The following is a 26,097-nucleotide window of genomic DNA, read 5'->3' as shown; positions in this document are numbered from 1 at the left end:
CAGGTGTAGGACTTGAATGGTACATCCTTGGGATTAATTAATGGGCTGATATTTATTTCTGCATACTATAGCACTAAAGAAGCACAAATTTTGACATAATCTTGTTTGCATACATGTATCATGTCCTTTGAAAACTATATAATTGCTGCTGAAAATATTGGAAGGGACATCAACTGCTGCTTGCTGGATTTGTTGTGATAGGGGATTGATGCATACTTTCACAGAAGTGCTCTCTTCTGTCAAAGCAAATTTTTGACAAGCGATAGTGCATTTAACTTCTCTGTGGCTCAGAGCATGGGTACAAAGGAGAGAATCTGGTTTCTTCTTGCTCCATAACACCTCCCTGCTCCATACCTTCAAAACAACTTTCGTGCCCTTTGTGATGTCATGAACAGTATAGGTCAGCACTGAAACAAGCATCCCAAGGCCTACTGTTATGCACCTTACTCTGACAATAGCAGGGAAGGTCATACTTAATATCACCTCAGAACTTTTCAATTATGAGAACCACTGCATCGTGGAACAAAGTTCTCAAACTGTGTCCATGGCAGGAGAAGGTGTAGAGTTACGCATATAAATCTGTCTTGCTATTGTGAGCTGGTGCACCTGGTAATGGCAATGACCACTTCGTTCAAGTAATGTTAGGTACATTGTATGAATATTTTGCTTCCTCGTTTTCTGATACTAGTAATCACACTACCTTGGCATGAAATGTATGGGGGACAGAGCTCCAAGAAAATCAAGAGTAATGTTTATAAAGACATGGTAGTGTGGGGATACATGGGGGCCTATGGTGGCATCAATTCAATTCAATGCAATTCAGTTCAATGGGTGGTCCGATTAAATCCATCTACATTTGTTGCTTTCCAGGGTACACTCCGAAAACAATGAACAGCATCTGCCAGCATGCTCAATGAATATGTGCATCTCGGTGCAAACTCATTGGTAACCGCTGCTCGAGTCGAAATTCTTTGACTGTGTGTGTACTCACATAGAGATCAGTGATAAAGCTGTACATAATTTGTTACGGGAATTTTAAAATATATCGGAGCTGCACCAGCCTCCCACTCCATGGTATCCCCATACGACCGGGTCTTCAAACTAAAACAAAATAATACTGCGACATATCTACTGATGATTATCAACCCAGCATTACTTCCTTTCATGCAGAAAAATCACAAAATCATGTATTGATCTGTCATTCCAAGGGTCGACAGACATTACATTCTGGTTTTGCAGTTTCTGGAGAACAGTACTAGGAGATCTAGAAAGAGTGCTTTGAGGCACTCCCGCACTCTTCTGCGAGATCCTCTCACTTTTCGGCAGACTTCTTCCGCCTACTCGTTTTGTGGAAGACCGCCTTGATGAGGTCCACGCCTTCCGAGTCACTGCTGTCCGAATCCGAGTCCTCGCTGCTGTTGGAGTATGTCCCTATTCCTGGCAGCACCGCGATGCACCGAACCTGGCCTTCGTCTGATGAGTCCTCTTTGACAGCAGAACGATCATCTCCCTCTCTGGTGAGATGTCCGTTATCTGTCGAGGAGGGATGCGTTGGGGGCACTCCTGATGAACTGACCGCAGCGCTGTCCGTGGGCAAGGGATTCTCAGACTGCGGGGGGTCATCCACGGGCTCCGACCTTGACGACCAGGATGACAAAATAACACAGAATCATTATAAACTAATATCAATGCCAACACCTGGCAACTGGACACAGGCATTGTCGTATACACATAATTACTTGGAATGACCCCTCTTCAATGTCAAGGTTTAAGTAAATACACACATTTCTGCCCATTCCAGAAACACTTCAGCATCTATGTTCGAGAGAAGACAAGTTCATTAAATGTTTACTGTTACAGGTGGTATACACACCTTTTGAAACTTAATAGATGTGTCACTACAGACTAGTCCACTTTCCCTTTATAAAACATCTCTATATCTACAAATATTAAACTGATGAATTCCTGTGTCAGCTGAAGCACCTACTTCTTCCTCTTGACGGCACCAGCCAGCAGGGCCGCCTGGCTGCGCTTGCTGCTGGATCGAGGTCTCCTCTCGGCAGACTGACTGGCTGGCTTTGTAGACTGACTGGGTGCAGATACCGTCCTGCTCATGATGGTTTCGTATTGGGCAGAGTCAAGGATGACAACAATTTGTTCAGGATAATTTGCTAAATGGTACAGTGTAATTAAAGAATTCATGATATACATATTCATGTTTCATCCCCCTTTCTCTTCTTACTATTTTTTTTGTCAATGGAGTTACAATTAATTACACATTGATTCAAGAAAAAGAATGATCATAACAAAAATTAATTAAAAGCAAAGATTACTAGCTAATAGAGATCCTTGTTTGATAATGCCATTGACTCATAATTCTTCCACAGATTATAACATAGAGGCATATTCAATCACATTTCTTGGTCAACAACTTACAGCTAGAATAATAGGACCATTTCAAAAGTCATAATGGCTAAACTGTTATACAACTCTAAAACTATATGATGTAAACAATAAATGTTTTTGTCATAAATAAAAATTCAAGAAAGGAAATTCAGCAAAGATTTGTGTACAATAGAGTCACATATTTCATAACTGCATATCATTTGTTGCATAAATATTCCCATATACGTCGTATACAGCAGCTTTAAATGTATTAAAAACTAACCATATAGCCTTTTATTGAACTTTCTTGTTAATCCATGAATTAAAAAAAGGATATCTTGCATTCATTTATGAGCTGCTTCTCTTCATCAAGTCGTTGGCTTTCAATCTTCATCTGTTTTTCAGCAACGTCGTTCAGGAAATTTGACTCATCCTCGTCAATGCCACGAATCATGTTTTCTGCAAAATGTGGCATACATGATAAACATAAACATATATGCAAGCAAACAAGAAATGAATAAACCGCTGATTAACAGGACACTAAAGGGCAAGTGTGTTCAATGAACATTCAATTGTAACCTGTTGATTCTTAGACATACAGGCATTTCCCTCCTTGCTTGGCAAATTAAAATCAATGTCTTTGAGACAACAACCGACATGTAATATCTATTTGAGTCAATATTTGCCCTCTCCTTTCTCTGTACAAATGTACCCAGTCATATAAGATCTCTTCCCATGTTCAAGAATTGCCCCATGTTAATCTTATTTATTTGTTTTATTTTGTTCAAGGAATTGACACATAAAGCAAACTCAGAAAATGACCTTTGATGTTGCAAACATTACATTGTACTTCATGATAATCTGACAAGACTTCTCTGTGACAGTTTGCACTGGGAAATTGTACTGTCAAAATGTTTTTTCTTCAGTTATCACTTTATACAATCACCATTGTACTTCACCATTTTTTTTTTACTACTGTAAACTGTATATCAGTTCCTAGAGCAAACTCAGCAAAACAGTATGATCATGCAACATTTCACTAAATTTCATGGATTATCATTTTCTCCAAATTCATTGATACAGGCAATCAACACAAGATATGCACAAGACTTAGACTGTAAATTTTGCAAAGTTGACTATGTCCACTACTGCAACATGAAGAAGAGAATTAGCAATTCATAGCCTAAGTTCATGGCACTTCATTAAGTGACTTGAAATTACCCTACTCCTGTCTAAAACTATAATTAGTGTCATACACTTGTGTACAGTACATAACCATATAAACCTTTGTGATTTTTTTTTCCATTTATGCCGGTTAAAAGAAACATAGAAAAGAATAATAAACAAAAAATTAAAAAAATGGATACTACTATTATCATCATCCCATCATCTACTTGTATGCAAACATTTCTTCTACATTAATATGTCTTTTTGGTTTTTTTTTTAGTATCGGTACTAGAACTGACAATAGAAACACTGAACCAAATATACACAAAACATCAATTCTGCAGCAAGAAGATATGATATGACACATAATAAACATAAACAAAATTGAATAATACTTGGCATCTCATTACTGTCTCACAATAACTGAATACTTAGAAAATATGGCATATGGAAACAAAAATCAGGGCTTTTGTTTCAGTTTTTGAAAGCTTCTTCTTTTCAACAGCAAGGCAAATCAAACAATGCTGTCTTATAAATGGAGGAATTAATGCAGGTGAAGATGATGCTGATACGAAGAGGATTATTTTTTTTCTTAAATATTGAATTTGTAAAGATAAATTCTCTATGACTTTAGAATTTAATCATGCATGATGCAGTATGGATATCACAATATGATGATTATTTATCATTCTCTGTAACAATTATACTATAGTAAAAGATCTTCGTTGGAAAGATGTTCTTTGTAGTGTATTATGCATATGCCCAGTATTGCTGTTCTATATTATTACGATGTATTGTGTATATCTCTCCTGTGTATTGTTGATGGAAGGCACATTCTCACAGTTGTATTTGTGGACAATACAGCATTCAATTCAACTCAATTCAATTCAATTCATTCAACTGCACCATTTTAACTGTTAGATATTTCATATGTTAGATATTTCATATTACCTCAGGAATGTGCAAACTTTACCTATATTACCAGGCTTGACATAAGCACTGGATCAGTGGCTTGGGGTCACTAAAATTTACGTTGAGCCACCAGACTTTTGGTGGCTTGATGTGGCAGCTTAACTTCAAAAATGAATTTTTATATTTTCTTTAATTTCGGGCCACTACATTTCTTTTTCTTTTTTTCTTTTTTTGGCAGCAAAAGTTATAATTCAAAGATATTTGTGGCCTGAACGGGACATCAGAGAATAATGTTAGTGTCGAGCCCGGCCTAAGTATGGATACTTACTAAATTTGAATTGCTCATCATAGTCAGACTGTTTCTTGTCCTTCTGTTCCTGTAATTTCTCAAACAGAGATCGAGGATCATATTCTTCTTCCGGACATTCTGTTGCCGAGGCAATAACAAAATAAAGAGTAATTACTCCCACATTAAAGCAATGATTTACAATGTAGTTCTCGTTGAGACTGGGCTTCACATTTCCAACTTTTTGGTGAGATAATGAGAAACCTCTCAATGAAAGAGTATACAATTCTAAGATAAATTCAAAGTTTATATAGAAAACAAACCCCTAATAAAAAAAAATATTTGGGTGTGCACAAACTGGATGGAGAGATGTCCATAGTTTGTCTGTTATATGACAATCACTGTTTTTATCATACTAATCATATTATTTTTTTACATATCTATTTGTAATTGTAAATTCATTACCCCTTGTCTGACTATTGTTGTTTTACTGATTCATTCAATTAAATTCATTTACAATGTATCAATTGATTTCATCTGCAATTGTCACATTTCTTCAAGAGGGCCACTTCATTGCTTCTTGTCGAATCATGCTTTGGTCTTTTTACTAATTCAAACCATTGTCAAGATCACCAGAAGAAAACTGAAAATTGGAGTTTGGGTTTGTCATTAATCTTGTTTTCTTCCATGCGATACGACCATGATCTAAAGAATGGGTTTTGTTACCTTCTGGTTGATCTGCTGTTCGCACCTTCTCCCATTCTTCTTGGCGACGTTGTCTCTGCGCCTGAAGCTCACTTTCAGAGACAAATGCTTTCAAGTTGGCACTTGCCATACCCTTGGAGAAAAGATCAGACAAAACAAAAACAAACAAGACAGTGAGAGTGAGCACATATTGCACCCAGTATCATCAGTCAAGGACTTCCAAAGTATGGTAATTTTTGTATTTCCTTTATCTTTTTTACACTCAGTTCACAATTTATATTACAAAAAATGTTTCTGTAAACAGTCTATAGTGGTGGTAGTCTAGATCAGACCAAACATCAGTAAGAGGTTGTACTGTACCTACAGAACATGTACAGCAGGGCTGCACACAAACCCATTTTTTCTACTGGTCCAACCTTTATGTCAGACCAGTAGGTACCAATTTTTTTTTTTTTTTTTTTCAACTGGTCCATTCATGAAAATGTCACTGGTCTGACAGTATGAAATACTGAAGAGTAGGGTCGTATAGAACTCTAGATTTACTATACATGGGAAGCATGCGTTACACATATTTCAATCTTCACAATTAAAAATTACTGCTAATTAAAGGCTCGTTTCATCAAGCATTCCAAAGTGAACGCACGCACAGATTAAATCTACTTCTGACCATACAAACGCCTGGTGTGGCTATCTATCCTGTAACGTTAGGCAGCAATGCACAAGTCGGAGGCGCCGAGGCATTATTCTCATTTGATTTTAAACTTTGATGTCCCTAGGCCCTAGGGATTAGTAGAACCCCCTTTGGATACTGTGGCCTTGCCCCTTTAGGGGTTTACACTGTAATTAATTTAATAATTGTAAATTTATCTTTGTTTGTAAAAGAGAAGGCGAGATTTGAATCTCCCTCTTTTGAGACTTTCCCATTCCAGAAGCTTCATCATTCATATTTGTCACACTAACGTTAAAGTTTGCTGTTCCGTCATAAACGTCTAATTTAATTGTTGTAGTTGTTGTAAAAGGTGTATACAGTATATATGCAAATATTGCAGCTCGTTTTTGGGTCTTTTCAATTAAAAATGAATTACTGTAGGCCCCTACGTGTAAATTTAGAACATTCATAAAATTTACTTACTTGAAATGAATTCTCAGTAGCTAAAACTTGGCGATACATACCGCGGCGCCCGCCCACCCACTTGTAAGCACTACTACACCATGGAGCTACTAACAGACTCTGTTAGTAGCTCCATGATTACACTACAGTCACAGTGCAGTGTGTGTGTGGTGTCAGCAGGCCCTACTAACGTTAGTAATAGTAGTTAAACTTACAATACAATGTCAATAGCTAGCGTATCCATCTTACTAAACTTACACCGCGCCGATTTCTATGCACGGGACCACACCAAATTTGTGTAACGTTACTTATGAGTCTATGAACTAAACTATTAACCCGTATACCGTATCGCGGATCATTCAATGAACAATGAAATCAAAATCTATAGTCACGCCTTATTCTTACTTTTAATGAGAGACGGAAGGGCCAAGTTACGGTATTCCCATCAGATGGCGCATTCGTTTCCAACTAAAGTAATGTTTTCGTACACAATAATTCACAACGCCCGTCCGTGCACCGTACAATGTTGTCGTGTAGATATAGAACGAATGCTATGTAGAACGAATATGCTATGTAAAAAGTACAAATGTAAAATCACAGTTGTTACTTTTGAGTTTATTGGTACTCAAATAATTAATGAAAGACATTTTAGCCATGTATAAATCTAGATCTGTGTTTAATGTATTTTAATTTACCCTTATAAAGTTGCAGCTGAATTTTTAGTTTCTAAAAACAAGTATTGCATGTGAGGCAGAAATTGTAATGAACGAGGATGTAGTGTTTACCGCGAAATGGTGAATTGAGTGAGTAAATTACTAGAATGCTTATGTTTATTTGAAGTTTTCACATAATTCCACTGCATTGTTTTAATGTTCATGAAGTTTCTCTAAGAGATTGATGTGTATTTATATTGATTACGAAATCTTGTATTCATATCTTAATTGCAAATGGTAGATATGAACATTATTTTGGTACATACCTGTGACATTTACAGAGTAGAAAAATTAAAAACCTAGTAGACGCTAGGTCTATACAAAATATTTAGTATATGGGACTACATAATTATATGCTCTTCTCATTCGTGTCAAGGCGGGCGGTACTGCGCACTCACTAGCTCGCAAACTACAGGGCTGCCAACATTGGAAACTAGTTGAGTGTGAGACTCCCATAGGCCAATGCTGTTATTTAGGAGCCAAAATGAGTGAGATCAATAGAAATGCATGCAAATGAAATAAAGTTTTAGAGTGAGAAAGGACCAAACAAAATGAGTGAGTCTCACTCTCGACTGCGGCTGAGTCAATGAGTGAGAGTTGGCAGCCCTGAAACTATATGATTGTATATTGTAATTTGTATGTTCAAGATGACGAATGGATTAGCTAACCAATGTTACAGGTTAATTATCCCATATAGTTGATATTGAAAGAGATTATCAATGTTTAGAGGATTCTATTTATTTTTATTCTTCATAATGCACGCGAGGAACCATACAAGTCACAAGTTCACAACACAAGTTCACAACACAAGTTCACAAGCAAATGCAGCTGGCAAGGGCAGCCCGCCCGGCGACGATGCATGCGTGCCTGTGTGTGTGTGTGTGTGTGTGTGTGTGTGTGTGGGTTGGGGAGGGGGGATCCAAAAATAAAATTCTTCCAGAGACAAGAGCATGCAGAGCAGAGTGAGACTAGATTTCTAGACTCTGACTGTTCGGAGTGTTAGTCTAGAGTCCAGCATTGCAGCAATGCCAATGTAAAGCAAGGCCATCATCTCGCAACATGGGATGCGTTCAAACACTATTGAAGCCTACCGTCATGACCGTACCCGCGCCGGAGGAACGCTTGAGCAATAATGTTGATCACTCCCAGGGAGTCAAAAGTGGACCTTCCTGATGAGCTTGAAAAAGCGTACCATAGCAAAAAGGAACACCCCGCCAGAAGTTGCCATGTATTAAGACTGCATGTTGTCATATATGCACATATGTCATATAAATGCAAAGAGTTTATTCTCTTGTGTTTGGTACTTGTATCTGTAAGTGAAGTGTGCACGCCAGATATGCAGATAAATACCCTTAATTGTACAAAACATGTGACCCCTCTGAAAATAACTTGTGAGGTACCCTTTCTCTTCAGAGCCCTAAATTGCTCCAAATCTGGTGCAGTAGATTTTGGTTTAGTGCATTTTGGTTTGCTTTTGAGCACTCGAACGTGCCATTGAGTCATGCACAAAGCCAGAGAGTTTTTCAAGACCCATTTTTCTTAAACAACAGTAAAATCTAAACTTGTGTGAAGGGCCAAAAAGGGGCCTGTTAAGCTAGGGATATAAATAATCTTCTCTTTAATTGTAAACAGTCCCTGGCCTCATAAGCTTGCTAAATGAAATTTGAGTTTCTTCCTTCTTTTTTTTTTTTTTTTTTTTTTTTTTACATGCAGTCACTTTTCATATATTACCAAGTTCATGAGTTAGCTTGGATGTGTCTGCAGAGCAGAGGACACTGTACTGACCAAACCATTCAGATACAGATTCAGAAAAAAGAGAGAACCAGTTAGAGTTACCATACCAAGATTCAACCACACAAAACTTGTGGTAATGGGTACAAGTAGTCCAAAGTTTGTGGTCAAATATTGAATGGCTTAATATTTTACAGCTATAAACTAACAGATTGGTAGACTCTAGTTGTTAGCAGACAAATGAACTGGGTATTAAAAGCATGAAAATGACTTGATAATGTATCTGATAATATTAATCCTTCCAGTCAATGTGAGTCACTAGTTTTACTTATGTCTGTATCTGCAGTTTTACTTGGACTGCCTGAAATTCTTCTGTATTCATGATTCATCATGAATGAGTTCAGAATACACCACCTTGTCAGTGAGCTGATGAAAGTCTTGGGGTAAGTGATCATTCCTCCTTTCAATAAAGTATGGGCCACCTTGTGGTGTATCAGGATAGTGGTTTGCATTATAAAGTACTTTTTGCCATGCATTCTGATTGGAACAAAAAAAAAGAAAAATAGTGTCAACACTTTCTCATATTTCATGACACCTCAGTTATATTTGTCACAGACAACCAGGAGGGTTCTACAGACTCATGTGCCCTCTTGCCATGGGCTACTAAAAATCGCTCTGTTGTAAAATGAATGGCTACATTCCTGCTAAAAGCACAGTTGTATGTCGCCTTTGGTGGGCATGCTAATGCAGACAAATGAGAGAATTTAATGTAATGCCCTGTCAATCAATCAGTTTATTTGCCTACATATATCTTTTTCTCCACCTCTGAGTACGAGTCTGTCTTTATTCATGTGCAGTTTTGTGTTGGACAGAAAATAGGTTACTTTGCAGCTGCAGAGTTGTAGAACAAATCTGGAACAAAGTACTTATGCATCTCAAGCGAACCAATACAGTAGATCATTTTAAATCCAAGAGTCTTTTGAATTTTTTTTTTTAAATTGTGAATAGATTATGCTTTACGCTGTATGCAAAATTTTTTTTCACTTTTCATCTTGCCTTGTCTCCTCTTCTGTCTGTCATTTCTGTTTTCCTTCTAATACATTATTTCACTATTTTCCCTCCTTCAATATGCATAGAGACATTATTCTTTGTGTGTGTGTGTGTGTGTGTGTGTAATGATACACAAAGTTATCACTACTCCCTCCCATTCTACATTGATGACTGGATATACACCACCAGTTCACCTCCACCAGTCAATGACCCCTACCAATACTCTCCACCTCATCCAGTGAGTCATCGACCTTCATCATCCCTTGAGTACTTCTAGCCCCATCTAATTTACGACCAGGCTAAGCCAAACCTAAACATCCTGCCCTTCCCCCATTGATTACTTAGAATTGTTGTTAAATCCATATCCAAGAATACTACCTCCTCTATAAAACTAGTCCCGCCTTTGTTCCTATAACAACCAAAGTTTTGCCCAATTAAAACCCCTCTTTAACATGAAGACTCCACCCCCATTCACCCATTCATAGTGTGTCACAACAGTTTAACCAGTAACCAACAGTGTAATACTCATGATTGAATATATGAAGTGGATTACAAGTTGTATAACATGCAGAGAAGAAGACTTGGATTCCGACGCTCGAGGAGAGAGGATCTCCTCCAAAATGCCTCTCAAATAAAGTGCACATGGAAACTTAACTGAACTGTGTCGCCACTCATTTTTACTGTGATGTGTACCTCTCAAAATTACTAACGATCCCAAGTAGCGAAACATCTGCTACACATCATGTGTGTGTGTGATATGCTCTATATAAATATGGTTTATCATCATTATTATTTTCATGACTTTTTTTTTTTGGTAAATGCATCCAAAAGGAGCCAAGGCAAGGAAGGCCCAGAGGTGTACACTGAACTGCTGCTGAAAAATGTGACTCCATATGTCACCACCCAGGTCTCTTCCCACACGGCGAAGAGAAAGATCGCCTCCTACACCAAGCACCCGCAAGAGTTCCTCAACAAATATGACGAGCTCAAGTCAAAGAAGTAAGGCTCACTTGTGCCATGATTCAAATCTTTTTGTGTGTTTCATCTCCAGAAGAAGAAATCACCTAGCAATATCCACAAGCTTTGGTGTTGTCATAAGGATTATTTGAAGTATTATGCAAATGAATTATATTCCAGCCGTAGAATAGTTGAATCAAAGGGGAGCTTACTTCCGATTTCTGGCTCTGGTCCAAAGCCTCACAACCCCTCTCCAACAGTGATTATTTCCTGTTCTGAGCTGCTCAGTTAATTAGTGGATTACAGCAGCTTCTTATAGTACAGAATTGTCTATCAAGGACTGGTGATAAAATGGGCAGGACTTTGCTTCATCCAGAATGATTAAAAGACAGGTATAAAGGATAATTTTCACGTAGAACCATATTGTGGCAATCTTGTCTGCAATTACAGTTCATTACAATGACATAATTTACAGTTCATTGCAATTACATCTGAGTTTATATTCCCCATGACACCAAGATGTGTAGTCTAACACCAATGCTGGCTTGCTCAGTTTTACCTGTGTTTACCCAGCTATGTGGTGAACTGCACAATCCTATTAATGTGAATCCTGTCAACTCCAAATAAATTCAGTTTTGTTTTTGTTTTGTTTTGTTTTTCATTTTTGAAAGAAAAGGCTTCCACATTGCTACAGTTAAATATTCAGACTGGATTCTGGAGAGAGAAGAAACCCAAATTTGAAAGCCGAAATGAAGTTGAAACCAGATAAGAATAAGCAGATGAATGTGGTAGTGGTATTTTTTTGCTCCTTTTAAGAGAGCACCATTTTGGCACGTTGTGTGGCTCAAAGTGCCCCGAGAATTCCCCACATGGATACCACTTATGGTACACGAGCCATTCTTCATGCAGCCACATAAAGGTGCATTTTCCTCCTTCGAGATACCGATTTATTTACCCGAGTGGAAATGAGGGTGTGAATGTTGTAGTTGCATATAAATTAAATATTGAGGGGAAATTATTTTGTTTTTTATTGTTTTGTTTTGTTTTGTTTTGTTTTTCTTTCTTGTCATATGGTATAGACTCATACTTATATGTCACTGCTTTGAACTTGATCATATGTGTCTGGACTATTTACACAAATGATTTCTCAGAAAGTCTCTGAAATTGCTTTTCTGTCCCAATTCCAACGAGAGAAGTACCATATTATAGAAATCAGTGACTAACTCTGCAGGAACCTAAATAAGTGTGAGATGTAATGCAGTTTCCTTTGCTGCCAACTCCTGTCAGTGTGCGTGACCTGGATGCACTGGTCTACCTCCTCTCCAAGCTGACGGAGGACAAGGAGGTGATTGCCACGCTCGACGAGAATGCTAAGAAGCTCCTCATGCCGATGGACAAAATCAGTCTGCCGCCCTCGGGCACCAAGATGTCACAAGAAGAAGTGTCAGAAGTAAGTCAACAGGCTGGATGGGAGTGTGTATTGTTCCATCTTGTTCTCTCTTTCTCTTCCTCCCATGCATTTTTTTCCTGATTTCCAAAAATTGATCCTAATTTAAAAAAAAAAAAATTATATCAATGTATTCATTTTCATCATCGTAATCATCATTATCATCGTTGTTGATAGCAGGAGTAACAGAAATAGTGGTAGCAGTAGTATTATTGTCATCACCATTTGTATGTGATCATGCAAACAGTTGTATGTGTTAGTAAAAATTTTTTGTCAGATGATGACACATGCCTTGGAAATTAATGACACACCCTCTTCCCTCATTGGTACTTGTTGGATGACATTCATTTCGTTTTTGGGTTTTTTTTGTTTTTTTGTTTTTTTTTTTGTTTGCTCCTTTTCTTGACTCCTGTGTGCAAGGTCCACGTAGAAATGTATCCCATTATTTTGCATATTTCTTATTTTCACTGAAGTAGTGTCAAACACTTTCCCTGTTTCGTCCCTATCTTGTTCCAGCTGCGAAACCAACTGTTGAGTCTGACCAGTTCCAGGGCTGCATCTGGCCAGGCGTCGGAGGTCTTCAGGAAAATGATGAGAGAAAAACAGGCCAAAAAGAACTGTAAGTCTGTTTTCTCCTCATAACATCGTCAACAAAAAATCTGTTTTGCTACCATGCTTGTTGTGCTGTTTCACATCATACACTACTCAGTAGGTTTGGCTATTTTGGTAACCTTTTTCGACACATATTGTTGATAAGCAAAGAAGAGAAAGGGAATGTTGCTCAGCAATACAAACAAATAAAAATACTCTGCTGTAGGAGCTATTCTCAATTTTTGTGAGTCTAGCTAGTTGGGATTATGGTTTCAGTTGTAGAAGCACAATAGAAGCAGTAAAAATGTTATTGCTGGTTGAATTGAATTTTCATGTTCAACTACAATATAGTGTTATTTGGATTACTGTAAACGCACAAATTTTTGTGGTGTATTTCGCGCATTTCGCACTACCCTGGGTACTTATGGCTAGCGCGAATTCTAATACCAGCGAAAATATCTTCAAAACCTCCTCATGCACATTCCGAATGGGTTGGCAATCGTACAGCGCAAATTCAAGAACCCGCGAATATGTTTTTCAAGCTGCTTATCGCGAAATATTAATCACACGAAAATATGGATGTTTACAGTAAGTGATTATTGTCACAGTTCCTTTCACTTTGATATGCAGCCTCCATCAATCTTCCGAACCTCTCTTCGTGGGTGTTTGAGCGGAAATTTCTGACTGGGGATTTCATCCGGGATGCAGACGCCAAAGTGGAGCCGGCAGTTCCTCTGGGCACACTCCCTCTGGGTATGCAGGAGATTGCCATTGTGCAGGACCTGCTTACAGTTATGACCGTGAGTTAAAAGAAATGCTCCAGGTAGTTAAAGGACTAGAGTACTGTAGGCTTACACTCTAAGTGATATCCCCCCCCCCCCCCCCCCCCCCCCCCGGAAAATGTGGATTGCACTATAGACTCAACTGAAAAGACAAGGAAATTTATAATAAGAATGAGACCAAGTTGGCAATGACAGCATTCACTGGAATCATTGATTTGTAGAACCAACATGGGCTTTTGATCACACCCTCCTAGTAAGGCATTTATTGTGAGATAGCAGGCAACAGTGAAAGCTATAGAGCTTATTGTCATTTTTAGGGTATTTAATGTTTCTCATGTAAGGTATTTGTCAAGAGACATTGAAAGACCACAATTCTTTGTATACCCTCTTCAGCTAGAACTGCCAAATTATGTCTTATAGCCACTGGTGCTCCTTTGTCATTATCAGAAGAAAGAAAAAATGCAGACTCAGAAGTCACAGTGAGCACAATGCATTCAATCAAAATTCTTCTGACCATCTGTTTGTCTCTCTGTCTATCTGTCTGCCTCTCTGTTTCACTTTCTCTCTCTGCTCTTTGTTGTAAAACATACATATTGCTTCCCTTATACATGTTCAAATGCTAAAGTCTGAAAATCACACCGGAGGTCTCCTTCAATCCTTCCATTTCTGCAGGGAACGGAGGGGAAGTACATCCTCATACAGGCCACAGCCGACCGACTGGAACCATGCACATTTCAGGTGGACAAGTCTCTGGATGGCTCGCTGCAGGAGCTCGTCAGAAGAATCTTGCCAATCTGCAGCAACTACTCTACTGTCATGCATTTCATCGAAGACAAGTCCTCCTTTGAGTTTGGTGTCGTCAACCATGCCCTGTGCGGGGCCATGAGGACATTGGTCAAGGTACAAGGAAAAGTCTTGTTTAAATGGTTTGTAGAGAAATCACAAATCTAGATATTGTAAAATTGGGGAAGTAGGAAACATTTTGAAACTGCACTCCAAGTTTGGAAAATGGAATGCCTATATTTTAAAACAAATATAATTTTCTTATGTTCACTTGTACTGTTTACCATATGAACTTCATTTTCTGTTAATGATTGGTACAGGGAGTTTTGACTGCAAATTTTTTTTTCACTAGAACTGTGACCCTCAGAAAAGCACAGAAATTTTTGGTACAGCTGTGGTAGGGCAACTATAAAACCAGAAACATTTGCGGCAAGAAACTTTCACATATTGGAGCCAATGGCCTTTTTTTATGCATTGCCACGGACATTCCATGCATTGTGCAGACAACACTTGTGTATGCATTTTACTTTTGCGAATCTTGGCTCCTTGCAAACTTCGTGAAAGTTTCATGCACATGAAAATTTCTGGTTTACAGTTACCTTACCCATTTGATATTCTGCCATGTGATCATTTCTCTGCCGAGTATCCTACGTCACTTGATACCAAACGTTACCTCAAACATTACCTCATGTCTTTGCGTCCACTGATGTTGTCCAATGACAGGAGTACAACATCCTGATTGCCCAGCTGGAACACCAGGCCAAACAGGGCCAGCTGCCCCTCCAGCGGTTCTGGTTCTACGTCCAGCCCTGCATGCAGACCATGGAGATCCTGGCCGCCATCGCCTCCTCCGTGAACCGCGGCGCATGCACCGGCGGCTCCGTCCTCAGCCTGCTCCATGAGAAAACTATCACCATGATTGGGTAGGCACCACGATATGGCCATGGCCAATACATTCTAAGAAAGTTGTTAGCTGGTTCCTTCTTCATCATTCAGATGCCATGTATTTCGGGGAGTTTTTATTGCCATGGAATTCATGAGTTGGGTGCTATGCATGAACTCAACAACACACAAAAATATTAATTCTATATTCCCTCATAAATGTGACATGCATATGTACATTTCTCTAGTCATTACTGTACTCCAAGATCGGATCATTGTGAATTTAACCACTCGCAACACTGTCGAGAAGCCCTGAATCATGAAAAATTAGACTCACTAAATATATGACATACTGTATGGTATTGGGAGCATTTTGTTGGGTTAACCCTACCCATGGCAAGCGCAAAAAAAAAAAAAAAAATCACTTTTGCAAAAATTTCTGCCATACTATACTCTCGTGAATATGTACAAATGCTAATACCGAAGATTGACTTTGGAAATTGAAGGTGCTGCATGACCACAACATTAGATGCTTGTTGCTTGGCAAACATACTGCGTGGTTATTCACATGACCTGAGTTTAGCTGACTACACCTATACCATGTGCTGCATTCTTACTGCAGCTTCTGATTCAGAGTCTGTGAATCTCTTTCTTCTCCTGTTTTCTTAACATGTCTGTCTGTGTGTATGTGTTTTGTGTATGTCACTCCCAGTGATATGAGGGCCCAGGAGCTGTGTCTCTTCCTAACCCAGTCTGCCTGTGCACCTTACTTTGAGATTCTGGAGAAGTGGATCTACAAGGGAGTCATCAAGGATCCGTACTGTGAGGTGAGACTGGAGTACCAAAAATTCACCCTTTCAGACATTTTATTGAAGTGTGATTGTGTGTATGTGTTTATGCAATGAATTTCACTTTTATTTTGTAAATCATATTCATATCAGAATAGACAAACTGTCATACACTTTTGATCTTAATGATAGATGATTGTCTCTGTGTTCCTCCATTGATAGTTCATGATAGAGGGGTGTAAGGGCTCTGGAAGTAGTTACCCTTGGTAATAGCAGTGACTTATGTATTTCTGTAGTCCTCCATTGGTAGTTCATGATAGAGGGGTGTAATAGCTCTAGAGGTAGGCATCCATGGTAACAGCAGTGCATATCTCTGCACTCCTCAATTGGTAGTTCGTGTCAGACAGATGTAAAGGCTCTAGAAGTAGTTACCCCTGGTAACAGGAGTGACTCGTTTCAGTACTCCTCTTTTGGTAGTTCATATTAGATAGAGGAGTGAAAGGGCTCTAGAAGTAGTTACCCTTTGCAATGGCAGTGACTTCATCTCTGTACGCTTCCATGGAAAATTCAAGATGAAGGGGTGTAAGGGCTCAAGAAGTACAGTGGACTCCCGTTATAACGAAGTCCTTGGGACCGGCAATTTCCTTTCGTTATATTGAAATTTCGTTATAACTGAACAAATAAACAATAAAAATACATAGAGTGGGTAATGTTGCGGCCTTAATTTTCACTTCGTTGTAACCAGAATTTCATTATAACTGTGTTTGTTATCACGGGAGTGCACTGTAGTTACCCTTGGTAATGGCAGTGACTTCATTTCTGTACTCTTCCATTGGTAGTTCATGATCGAGGAGCATGAAGGGCTCCAAAAGGAGAAGCTGCAGCAGGAGTACAACGATGCGTACTGGGAGCAGCGCTACACCATCTGCCGGGAGCGTAGCCCCATCTTCCTGGAGACGATAGCTGACAAGATCCTGCGCACTGGCAAATACCTCAACGTGGTCAGACAGTGTGGTAAGTTCAAGGCTGAGAGAAGGTAAAATCTGAGGTGTGAATTTTCTTCAATTTGTCTCCCTCTACAAATAAGATTTTTAAAATCGCAACTGCTGATCTATAATTTAACAAACATGTCGGAAAAAAGGAGCCTCCGGACTCGAACCTGTCATCTACTGCTCTCCGGGCAGTGACACTACCACCAGGCTTTCCCTAGTTGCTGGCAGTGACATGATGAACTTGGAACAAATACCCAAGCTCTGAAATTCCGACATTGTAATGTGAAGTAGTCCAAGGTAGACAAGGCATTAATGAAAGAAAGAGAATATTTGTCTCCCTCTACAATTTCATTTGTAGAGGGAGACAAATTGAAGAAAATTCACACCTCAACCTTCATCCTTCTGCTTAATATTCTCTTTCTTTCAAGGTAAAATCTGTCAAAAATGGCAATACCAAAATTTTGATTATTTTGAATGGCTTGTCTGACTTTCTTCAAAATTTACTGATATGTTTTGCTAATATTGTTGCATTTGCTTCATCCATATATATTATTTGGGTTTCATTTTCCCCTTGTCAATCACTCCCACTTCATGCCATGCAGGTCAGGACCCTCGCTGCCCCAATGCTGAGGAGATCCTGTACACTCTCAAGGAGCGGCAGTATGTTGAGCAGATTGACAAGGCCTACCAGTACGCCAGCAGAATCTTGCTCGAGCTCATCATGGAGGAGAGGGAGCTCGTCCAGAGATTGAGGTAAAGCATCACCACAGGAAAAATGGCAGCACTAGAAAAATACTGTATTTCGCGAATCACGGTTTGATCGTGAATATAACAACACAGAAAAATGTCGCCATGCACTAGGTTGATAATGCATTAATGATAGCATCGGCGTCAATTCGCGAAAACAACATCTTGCGAAAATGGCTATGACCTCCCCCCATTTGCGAAAATATCTGTACACGAAAATAACAGCTTATACAGTAGACCTCTGAGGCATATTGCTTTACAGTGCACTCCCGTTATAACGAACACCTTATTAAGTAATGAAATTCCCCTTACAATGAAGTAAAAATTCGGGTTCCATAGTTATCATCTATATATCTTCGAGTACTTTACTGTTTGGCTATAATGAAATTTCCATATTACGAAAGTAAACTGCTGGTCCCAAGTTCTTCATTATATTTAACAGGAATGCACTGTATTTAATTCTTATACATGCCTTAGGGTCCAGAAATTTGTTATGGTTGGTGATACATGTACTCAAATGCTACAAAGGGTTGTGCATTTGTCAACATTGTCAATTATCATTCAGAGTATTATCTCCTCAGTTCACTTTTTTTCATTCACTTGTATTCTTCCTTATGTCTCACGCTCATTTGTCATATCCATCCTTCCAGTATGTGTTTCTCTCTGAACTCACTGTAGAGTTGGTCGATGTTAAATAACTGTTATTAGTTTGAAGCTTTTAAATTGCAGTTTTGAAGGCTAGTTGAGATATTGGTTGTAGAGTAGCTAAGCCCTCGAGTGTACGAAAGGGCATCAAGGCAGTCAATTCTGTTTCCCTCCTGTTAGCTCTGCATGGGGAAAATTGCTTCTCGTTGATAATCTAACTGCTTTTGATAACAGCACTTCCAGAACATTCCAAATTTTGCTGGTGATGCACCCTCACATTTTGAATGATTAATATATCCTCAATGTGTCTTTCTTTAAAACATCCAAGTATCCTAACCATCCATGGATGGAGTAGTACAGGACTCATTTAATAGTGCTAATCGCACACTAAATTCAGATGTGCAGTACATATTGGCTGCAATGGTGAATGGCACCCAAAATCTTAACTTGTTTTGATATGGTGCAAAGGTGCAGTTAATACAATATTGATTGTGATGTGTTCTGTCTGACCAGATCCATAAAGAGGTACTTTCTCCTGGAGCAAGGGGATTTCTTTGTGCATCTCATGGACATCACTGAGGAGGAGATGAGGAAGAAGGTGGATGACATCATCCCCAGCCGGCTTGAATCACTCCTGGAGCTAGCCGTCCGGACCAGCCAGGCCAATTCAGACCCCTTCAAGGATGACCTCAGGTCAGTGTCTGAGTTTGTCTCCCTTTCTGTTTCAGCATCAAGCTCAGGACATTACTTCATTTAGCCTTTCATGTGTGGATGTGTTCATTATGCAGGGCTGCACACAAACCCATAAACCTACAAAACCTGTCTGTCAGACCAGTTGGTACCCAGTTTTCCCTTGTTTTAATGGTGCATTCATGAGAAAGTTACTGGTCTGACAGTGATTTTTACTGATCAGGGACCGTCGGACCAGTGCCAGTGTGCAGCCTTGCATTGTGTATCATCAGTAACTGTTTGGTGTAATCGCTATAGTTTGATGGGATCTGTGTTTATATGGAAGCGTTGTCTGATGCTTCTATAATTCTGAAATTTCCTTTACCAATAAAGACCAGGCATTTGCTGTGCAAGAACAGCAAGCTTGTCAAGCCAATCTTGAGGCCTGTGATGCCATGAATTATGGTGGAATCTTCATGTTATACGGAATAAAACTACCAACAGGCACTGTCAAACAGATGTTACCCTATGTTTGTAACATAGATGGACACCTTTTTGCCTGAATCAAGCTTAGTATTGTAAAAAGGATGAAACAACAGCCGTTCTTGAAAATAGAGATCCTGTGTTTTGCTGCCCTGATTATGAAGCATATGAAGCTTCGCAAAAGTAATTGACGGCACCTCATTGAGAGCAATTCCAGTAAAAATGTGTTTTTTCCACTTGGTCGGGTAAGATGAATTTTGCATGCTTTTTAACTTTGAAGAATCAAAATATAAAATAGTATTACAAACAAGCAAAAAACAAACAAACAAAAAGCTGGTTTGTTTTTATTTTTGCATTAGTTTTATGTCAATTTAAACTTTTACAGTAGTACAGTAGTATCAAGTGACATTTCTAATACATTTGATATCTAAGGAGCATAATGGCCAACCAATCTCTCCTCTGTGTCAAACTAAGAGTTCCTCTTGAGTATCATTTCATTCATATTTTGTGATGTATCTTTTTTGCCTTCCCCATACAGGGTGGACCTGTTACCCTATGACCTCATCACACAGCTTCTCAGAATTCTTTCTATCGAGTCCAAGCAGGAGAAAGGTATGATAAATTTTACTCTGCAAAAGAGTTGCTTTCAGTCAAGTGTACAGTCAAGAATAGTCACCGAGACCTTGACTCATCATGATACACACAAATGTTATAATAGGCTCTTTTTGAGTGTGTGTTTTTTTAAGCATACATTGTGATTGGCAGATTTACTTGTGACGCTTTGGCTTTATTAGCATTCTCAATGTTTTCATTTTATGATTGCATGAAGTAACATCAATCTAAAATAGTGAATTGGCTGTCTTTGTAGAAGTAAAAACTCATTTTGACAAAGACTAGGGAAAGATTTAGTCACCTTTGAGTCAAGAAGAGAACACATCACAATAGCATTCAAATATCTGGTACAAATGAACATGTACACGTTGATTAATGAAGATTGTATCCCAATGGGAAATATAGTTTCCAATATCATAATGAAGTGAAAGCACTAATCTTTGAAAGTTTGAGTTTCCAAATGTCCATTCATATAGTGTAGTCAAAGTGAATTACTCGTGCAGGAGACTTCCCATGTGAGTTTAGCTTCTTTTTTCCAGATATGCCTTCTCAAGCAATTTGAAGACAGTGACTTGAATATCATAGCAAGTAAATGAATCACATTTTGGTCATGATGTCATTTCTAGATTTCCCCAATGAATCAGCTTAGAAAAAAAATCACAAGTCTGTGTTTATCTTGATAGTGATACCCTGTCATCACATCTTCATTTGGAAACTAGACATCCATCTGCTTGAGAATCCTATTAAATCTGAAACGCTAACAACAGTTTCACATTCTTTCAAGATCTTCTGATCACTTAAAAATGCCTCCATCCTATCCAGCCATGCTGTCTGAGATGGATCCAACAGAGCTGAACATATCTGGGTTGGAGGCTTTCTCCTTTGACTACGTTGTACGATGGCCAGAGTCCCTCATCTTGAGCAGAAAGGTACTTGTTAATTCACATTTGCTTTGTCTAGGGTTGTAAGTCTTCATTAAGTTTTTCAAGATCTTTGAAAAAAAAAGAGAAAAAAAAAAGAATTGTTAGGAGTACTGCCGCTGTTTAGTTTGAAATTTGGAAAATTAAAAACACTGCTTGGATAGAACAATATCACAGCCGCCTGCAGCATTTGTAAGACATGTTTTCTGCCCTTAAAAGGAATGAAGTATTGAGTTGAATAGGACACATCTTTACATCGAGTATTTATTTGAAAAAAAGAAACTTTGTGTAAGTTCATCTGGAATTGACGGTATAAAAAAGAAAATACTCTCAACTTTTACCAGCCACTGAGGCACCTGGTTTGAAGATATAACATTCAACAGTGCCCCTTGATTATTTGAAAAAACACATGATGTAGTTTACTGGCATGCAAAGCTAAGCCTCAAGCCCCACTTTAGCATGCTTCATATGGTTTTATTGTGCATACATGCCAGGAGATGATTGTCATTGCTATATATATATATTCTTCATATTCATCTTATCCCAGGCCTTGACAAAGTACCAAATGCTCTTCAGGCATCTTTTCTACTGCAAGCATGTTGAGAGAACACTTTGCAAGTAAGTTTCTGTTTGGTCTCATTTTCTTTCTTGTTGTTTTCCTGTCCACTGTAGCATTTGTTGTGTGCATGAGTCCATCTTCGTGTGAGATATTTTGATTGTGTTCCTCTTAGCCCCACATGTACCTGTGCACTTACTTGTTAAACTTACCACACTACAGTCAAACTTGCTCTAGTGACGACCTGTCAATAACGATCACATGCCCGTAGCGACCACATGGGAATTACCTGCCAAGAAAACATTCGGTTAAGAACCTGCCGACAGCGACCAAGTACCTAATGTGACCAACGAGCACTGATTTGGTTTCCACTGGAAGACTACTGCCAGATACTGCCTGGAGGTTTGCAGAGGCAGAACAACCACCTTATAGATTTGTTTGCTGTTACATGGAATAAATACTGCTGAAACTTATCTATGGCCAGGGTGACCATTGCTTGTTTGATGGGGGTGTTCACTTGAATAGCTGACACAAATGATATTGTGTATTGAAGTATGTAATGTGTGTGTTTATGTCTAGATGTAAATATAGATATGCCCATGCATACATATGAACAAGTCACAAACGTGACTTATTTCAGACATATTTTATATAAAATCTCACATAAGTGATGCCCTGCCAACAAAACCAAGCAGCTCACTTTGAGGGGTTGTAGCTTACCACGTGAGATTTGTCTTGGACTTTCACATGTCACAAAATTCTTGTTCTTCTGATATCACTCATGACAGTCACAATGTATGAACATTGTATGCTCATTTCAGTTCTTTTAGTTCTGCCACTTGTGCAGTAGCTAGCTGCAAAAATATTTCACATTGTATGCATGCTGTTATGTACAATCAGCCAACATAAGTGTCCAGTTCAGTTGTCTTTTACTCCATCATAAAAGGGTCTGACAGTATTCACACATTTTTTGTCCTTTGTCCAGTATCTGGCTGCTTAACAAGGAGGCGAAACGCTTCACGCTGTACTCGTCCCGCTGGTACGCAGCGGCCTTCGCCCTTCGCCAGCGCATGCTGCACCTGGTGCAGAACCTGCAGTACTACATGATGTTTGAGGTAGTGGAGCCCCACTGGCACATCCTCCAGGACAATCTCCGGCAGGTGAGTGTGGGCTGGCAGCCCTGGCCTGGCCCCGCCTGGCTAGAGAGCGCCCTCTGTGGTGGCAGGACTCTCAGATTATACCCTTGGTCAGCTGATTCCACAGCAAGTATTGTTTGGGCCAGTGTGTACTAGGGTTATTCCTATTTCAAATCACTTTTTGTTCTGATTTTGATGTTGTTCTACTACTGTCCATGAGATTGTAGGCTGATCCAACCTGACAGCAAAATCCTGAAAACAGAAAAATTACTGCGATTTCCCATATGTGCACGGGTATTGGGAATGCATATGGCGACCAATATATATTATGCATTTAGCATATGTGTGTGCAACTGGGACACTGCAGTTAATGGCGGGTGATTTGCCAGGTATACACGAACAACAACAACAAATGGTGCCTTTTTGTCCAATTTACTACCAGGTATCCACATTCCTAGCTATGACGTACTTGCAGCAATCGTCACAGGTTGATGAAAATGAAAGCAAGGTATTTGCAGATTGATGACTTGAATGAAAAATTTGGGTGCAAGATGTGTTGAGTTTCTTCTGTTGAAACCTGAAATTCAGCATAACGTCACTGGGGTGACAAGACCTTGTATCTACAAAATGTCAAATGTTCAAGAGAGGAAAAAAAGCATCTAAAGCCAAAGCACTATATCAAATGGGAGAACCCTTCCTTTAACATGCCGTGGTGGCTTCATTTTTTGGGTAAGACAGGTAGAATTTGGACAGGACATCAGTTTTGTAATTATCTGACCATTTACCAAAAAAAAAATCATTGTCACCAAAATTGCAGATACGAGGTCTTGTTGCCCCAGCGACGATACGCTATTCCAGTGCCAAGTCGCACTTTTAGACATGCTTTGCTCAAATTTCATATTCATTGTGTAATGAGATGGCTGTCGTGAATGGGGTCAACGTACTATCTGAATTGTGAATATGACGCCCTCCTCCACACAGGTGTCCAACATCGATGAAGTCTTGGAACACCACATGGATTTCCTGGACAAGTGCCTCAAGGACTGCATGCTGACCAACCCAGACATCCTCAAGAATGTTAGCAAGCTCATGTTGGTGTGCGTCACATTTGCCAACTGTATCCAGGTATATGGAAAGTTGAAACGGTGTTACCATCATTACATGGCTTGACTCTGTTGTGAAGTCTGTTGTGTTGCAAAGGATGTCATCTGTTGTTCCTCCTCCTTCTCCTCTTTACCTTCATTCTATCTTCTCCTTCTTCTTCACCATGGTGAAGCTTTTCACTAATTATTACTGCGTCAACAAACATTTTGAGTTATGTGCAAAGGAAGTATTAAAAGATGTGTTTTTCTTTGGGATCTGTACATTTGATAAAATATCAGGTAAACAATAAAGAAATTTGAGACTTATTGCTTCCCAGTACTTTTTTTTTCACAAATGACAGAGTAATGGTAAAGTCCTGATTTATTACTCTGCCAAGGAGGTTATGTTTTTGCCAAGGTGGTCTGTCTGTCTGTCTGTAAAATAACTCAAAAAGTTGTGAACGGATTTTGATGAAACTTACGGGAAAAGTTGATAATGACATCAGGAACAGATGGTAAAGTTGTGGTAGTGACCTATATAGCCATCTGAATCCAGAATACTTCTGCAATTTTTTTTAAAGGATTACAATATGCACACTACCTGTGCTCTCCAGATGCAGCCCACACAGCATGCAGAAAGCTGCTGGTGCTGAGGTAGAATCTGCAGCAGACACAATGTACAGAAAGGCTTCTTTATCATTGGGGAATAAGGGCGACTATTATTAGCATGCATGTATGGGTGGAAATGAGCTACTTTGCGGAGGTGTGCGCTCTCCAAATGCTTTTCTAGTTATTTCTATAATTGTGTCGTTGTTTTATTGACCTCCCACAGAGAGTCACTCAAACTATGAATGTGGACTCAGAGGTCAGCCTGATAATGGACACGTCCATGTCTCCAAAGAGTGACCAGGAGCGGGACCAGCTGGACTCCGAGAGGCGGAGAACAACGACCAAGGTACCTTGTTTCTCTCCCCATGACCACCTCAATGCATAGCCTCATTTTTTTATCGGGTCTGACTGAGAAGACCTTAGTCTGTACTTACAGGGAAATCCTGTAATACACTGTAGCAAGGTATTCAGGTTTGGCTAGTATACCTTTTTATATCCAGACCCTCCTTGTACCTGTGCACTTGGAACACACCCATAATTTACACTGTATGAACATGTTCTGCTACGACAGGATTACACACGTAGTACCGTGCTGGATTGATTAACTGGAAAAAAGGAAATGCGACAGGAATTTGCCAAGAGTATTCTCGTTTGAAAAAAGTTGTATTCTTGAGGCATGTTGTCAAATGTTTTACAGATTTGACAATAACCATGTCGCAGATGGGTTCTGCCGCTCTCTACTGCCCTTTCCTGTATGTATGTTGTCATTCGCAGTGTGGATTGCCATCTTTGAAATTGTCTCTCATTGCCTATTTTTGTATCAGCAATCTTTCACTGTATTTTAAGATTTATTCTCTCTAAATAGCATGAACTTGAAGTATTATTAAATTGTTTGAAATACTCAGCTCCCCCGCTTTCTAAACAGGATATCGTCCTTCAAAATGTTTTCTTCCCATGTAATTTCATCACAATGTTTCCTCGACCTGCTGTGCTGAATTATAGCTCTTTCTCTATCGTCTTGTTGCTGTTACTGTTGTCATGACAACCAAGGTGGTCAGCGAGCATGTGGCTCAGCTTAACACCAGCCAGGACTTCTCCAACACCATGCACAACTTCGACACCAACTTCTCCTCCCTGCTCATCGAGCTCCTGGACAAGCTGAGCCTCTTCAGCACGGCCAACTGCGAGCACAACATGATGAACATCATCCATCGGCTGGACTTCAACGGCTTCTACACCCTTCGCCTGGAGCAGCTGGCCGCCACCCGCAGTCGGGCGGGGCACGACCCCCCCGAGGGGGAGGGGGAACCCGCGGGAGCCGCCGGTGGTGGTGGTGGACGGGCGGAGGGGAGATAG

At 39.4% G+C, this 26,097-nt stretch overlaps 2 protein-coding genes across 2 annotated transcripts; one reads left to right on the top strand and one right to left on the bottom strand.

The window, feature by feature from the left end:
• Nucleotides 1–1,312: 1,312 nt before the first annotated feature.
• LOC139735766 (PSME3-interacting protein-like) lies at nucleotides 1,313–7,031 on the bottom strand. The gene is made up of 6 exons (XM_071646520.1): nucleotides 6,972–7,031; nucleotides 5,477–5,588; nucleotides 4,793–4,891; nucleotides 2,723–2,844; nucleotides 1,988–2,124; nucleotides 1,313–1,637 (listed from the first exon to the last, which is right to left on the bottom strand). Exons 2-6 carry the CDS (start codon nucleotides 5,583–5,585, stop codon nucleotides 1,313–1,315), a joined length of 792 nt encoding a protein of 263 aa, XP_071502621.1. The 5' UTR covers nucleotides 5,586–5,588; nucleotides 6,972–7,031.
• Nucleotides 7,032–7,359: 328 nt separating this feature from the next.
• LOC139735756 (gamma-tubulin complex component 2-like) lies at nucleotides 7,360–26,097 on the top strand. Its single transcript, XM_071646511.1, has 19 exons — nucleotides 7,360–7,369; nucleotides 9,357–9,453; nucleotides 10,892–11,059; nucleotides 12,305–12,467; nucleotides 12,981–13,083; nucleotides 13,686–13,855; nucleotides 14,510–14,737; nucleotides 15,344–15,543; nucleotides 16,215–16,329; nucleotides 17,130–17,304; nucleotides 17,885–18,035; nucleotides 19,188–19,367; nucleotides 20,365–20,438; nucleotides 21,261–21,367; nucleotides 21,906–21,976; nucleotides 22,900–23,074; nucleotides 24,032–24,175; nucleotides 24,965–25,087; nucleotides 25,792–26,097. The coding sequence occupies exons 2-19, from the start codon at nucleotides 9,401–9,403 to the stop codon at nucleotides 26,095–26,097; spliced, it is 2,706 nt and encodes a 901-aa protein (XP_071502612.1). The 5' UTR covers nucleotides 7,360–7,369; nucleotides 9,357–9,400.

This window comes from Diadema antillarum, unplaced genomic scaffold (genome assembly GCF_040938485.1).
Source record: "Diadema antillarum isolate AM-2024a unplaced genomic scaffold, OU_Dant_1.0 scf00000028, whole genome shotgun sequence".
Taxonomy (NCBI): Eukaryota; Metazoa; Echinodermata; class Echinoidea; order Diadematoida; family Diadematidae; genus Diadema; species Diadema antillarum.
This window is presented reverse-complemented; position numbering and strand designations above follow the sequence as displayed.

What these genes read in the sequence shown, in the direction of transcription:
- LOC139735766 (XM_071646520.1), bottom strand. Translation starts at nt 5,585, where the DNA reads ATGGCAAGTGCCAACTTGAAAGCATTTGTCTCTGAAAGTGAGCTTCAG. An exon ending in AACAGCAGATCAACCAGAAG is followed by an intron (nt 4,892 to 5,476) that starts GTAACAAAACCC and finishes CCTCGGCAACAG; the next exon opens with AATGTCCGGAAGAAGAATAT. An exon ending in GGTGCCGTCAAGAGGAAGAA is followed by an intron (nt 1,638 to 1,987) that starts GTAGGTGCTTCA and finishes CTGGTCGTCAAG; the next exon opens with GTCGGAGCCCGTGGATGACC.
- LOC139735756 (XM_071646511.1), top strand. Translation starts at nt 9,401, where the DNA reads ATGAATGAGTTCAGAATACACCACCTTGTCAGTGAGCTGATGAAAGTC. An exon ending in CCATGAGGACATTGGTCAAG is followed by an intron (nt 14,738 to 15,343) that starts GTACAAGGAAAA and finishes GTCCAATGACAG; the next exon opens with GAGTACAACATCCTGATTGC. An exon ending in GAGCTCGTCCAGAGATTGAG is followed by an intron (nt 18,036 to 19,187) that starts GTAAAGCATCAC and finishes CTGTCTGACCAG; the next exon opens with ATCCATAAAGAGGTACTTTC.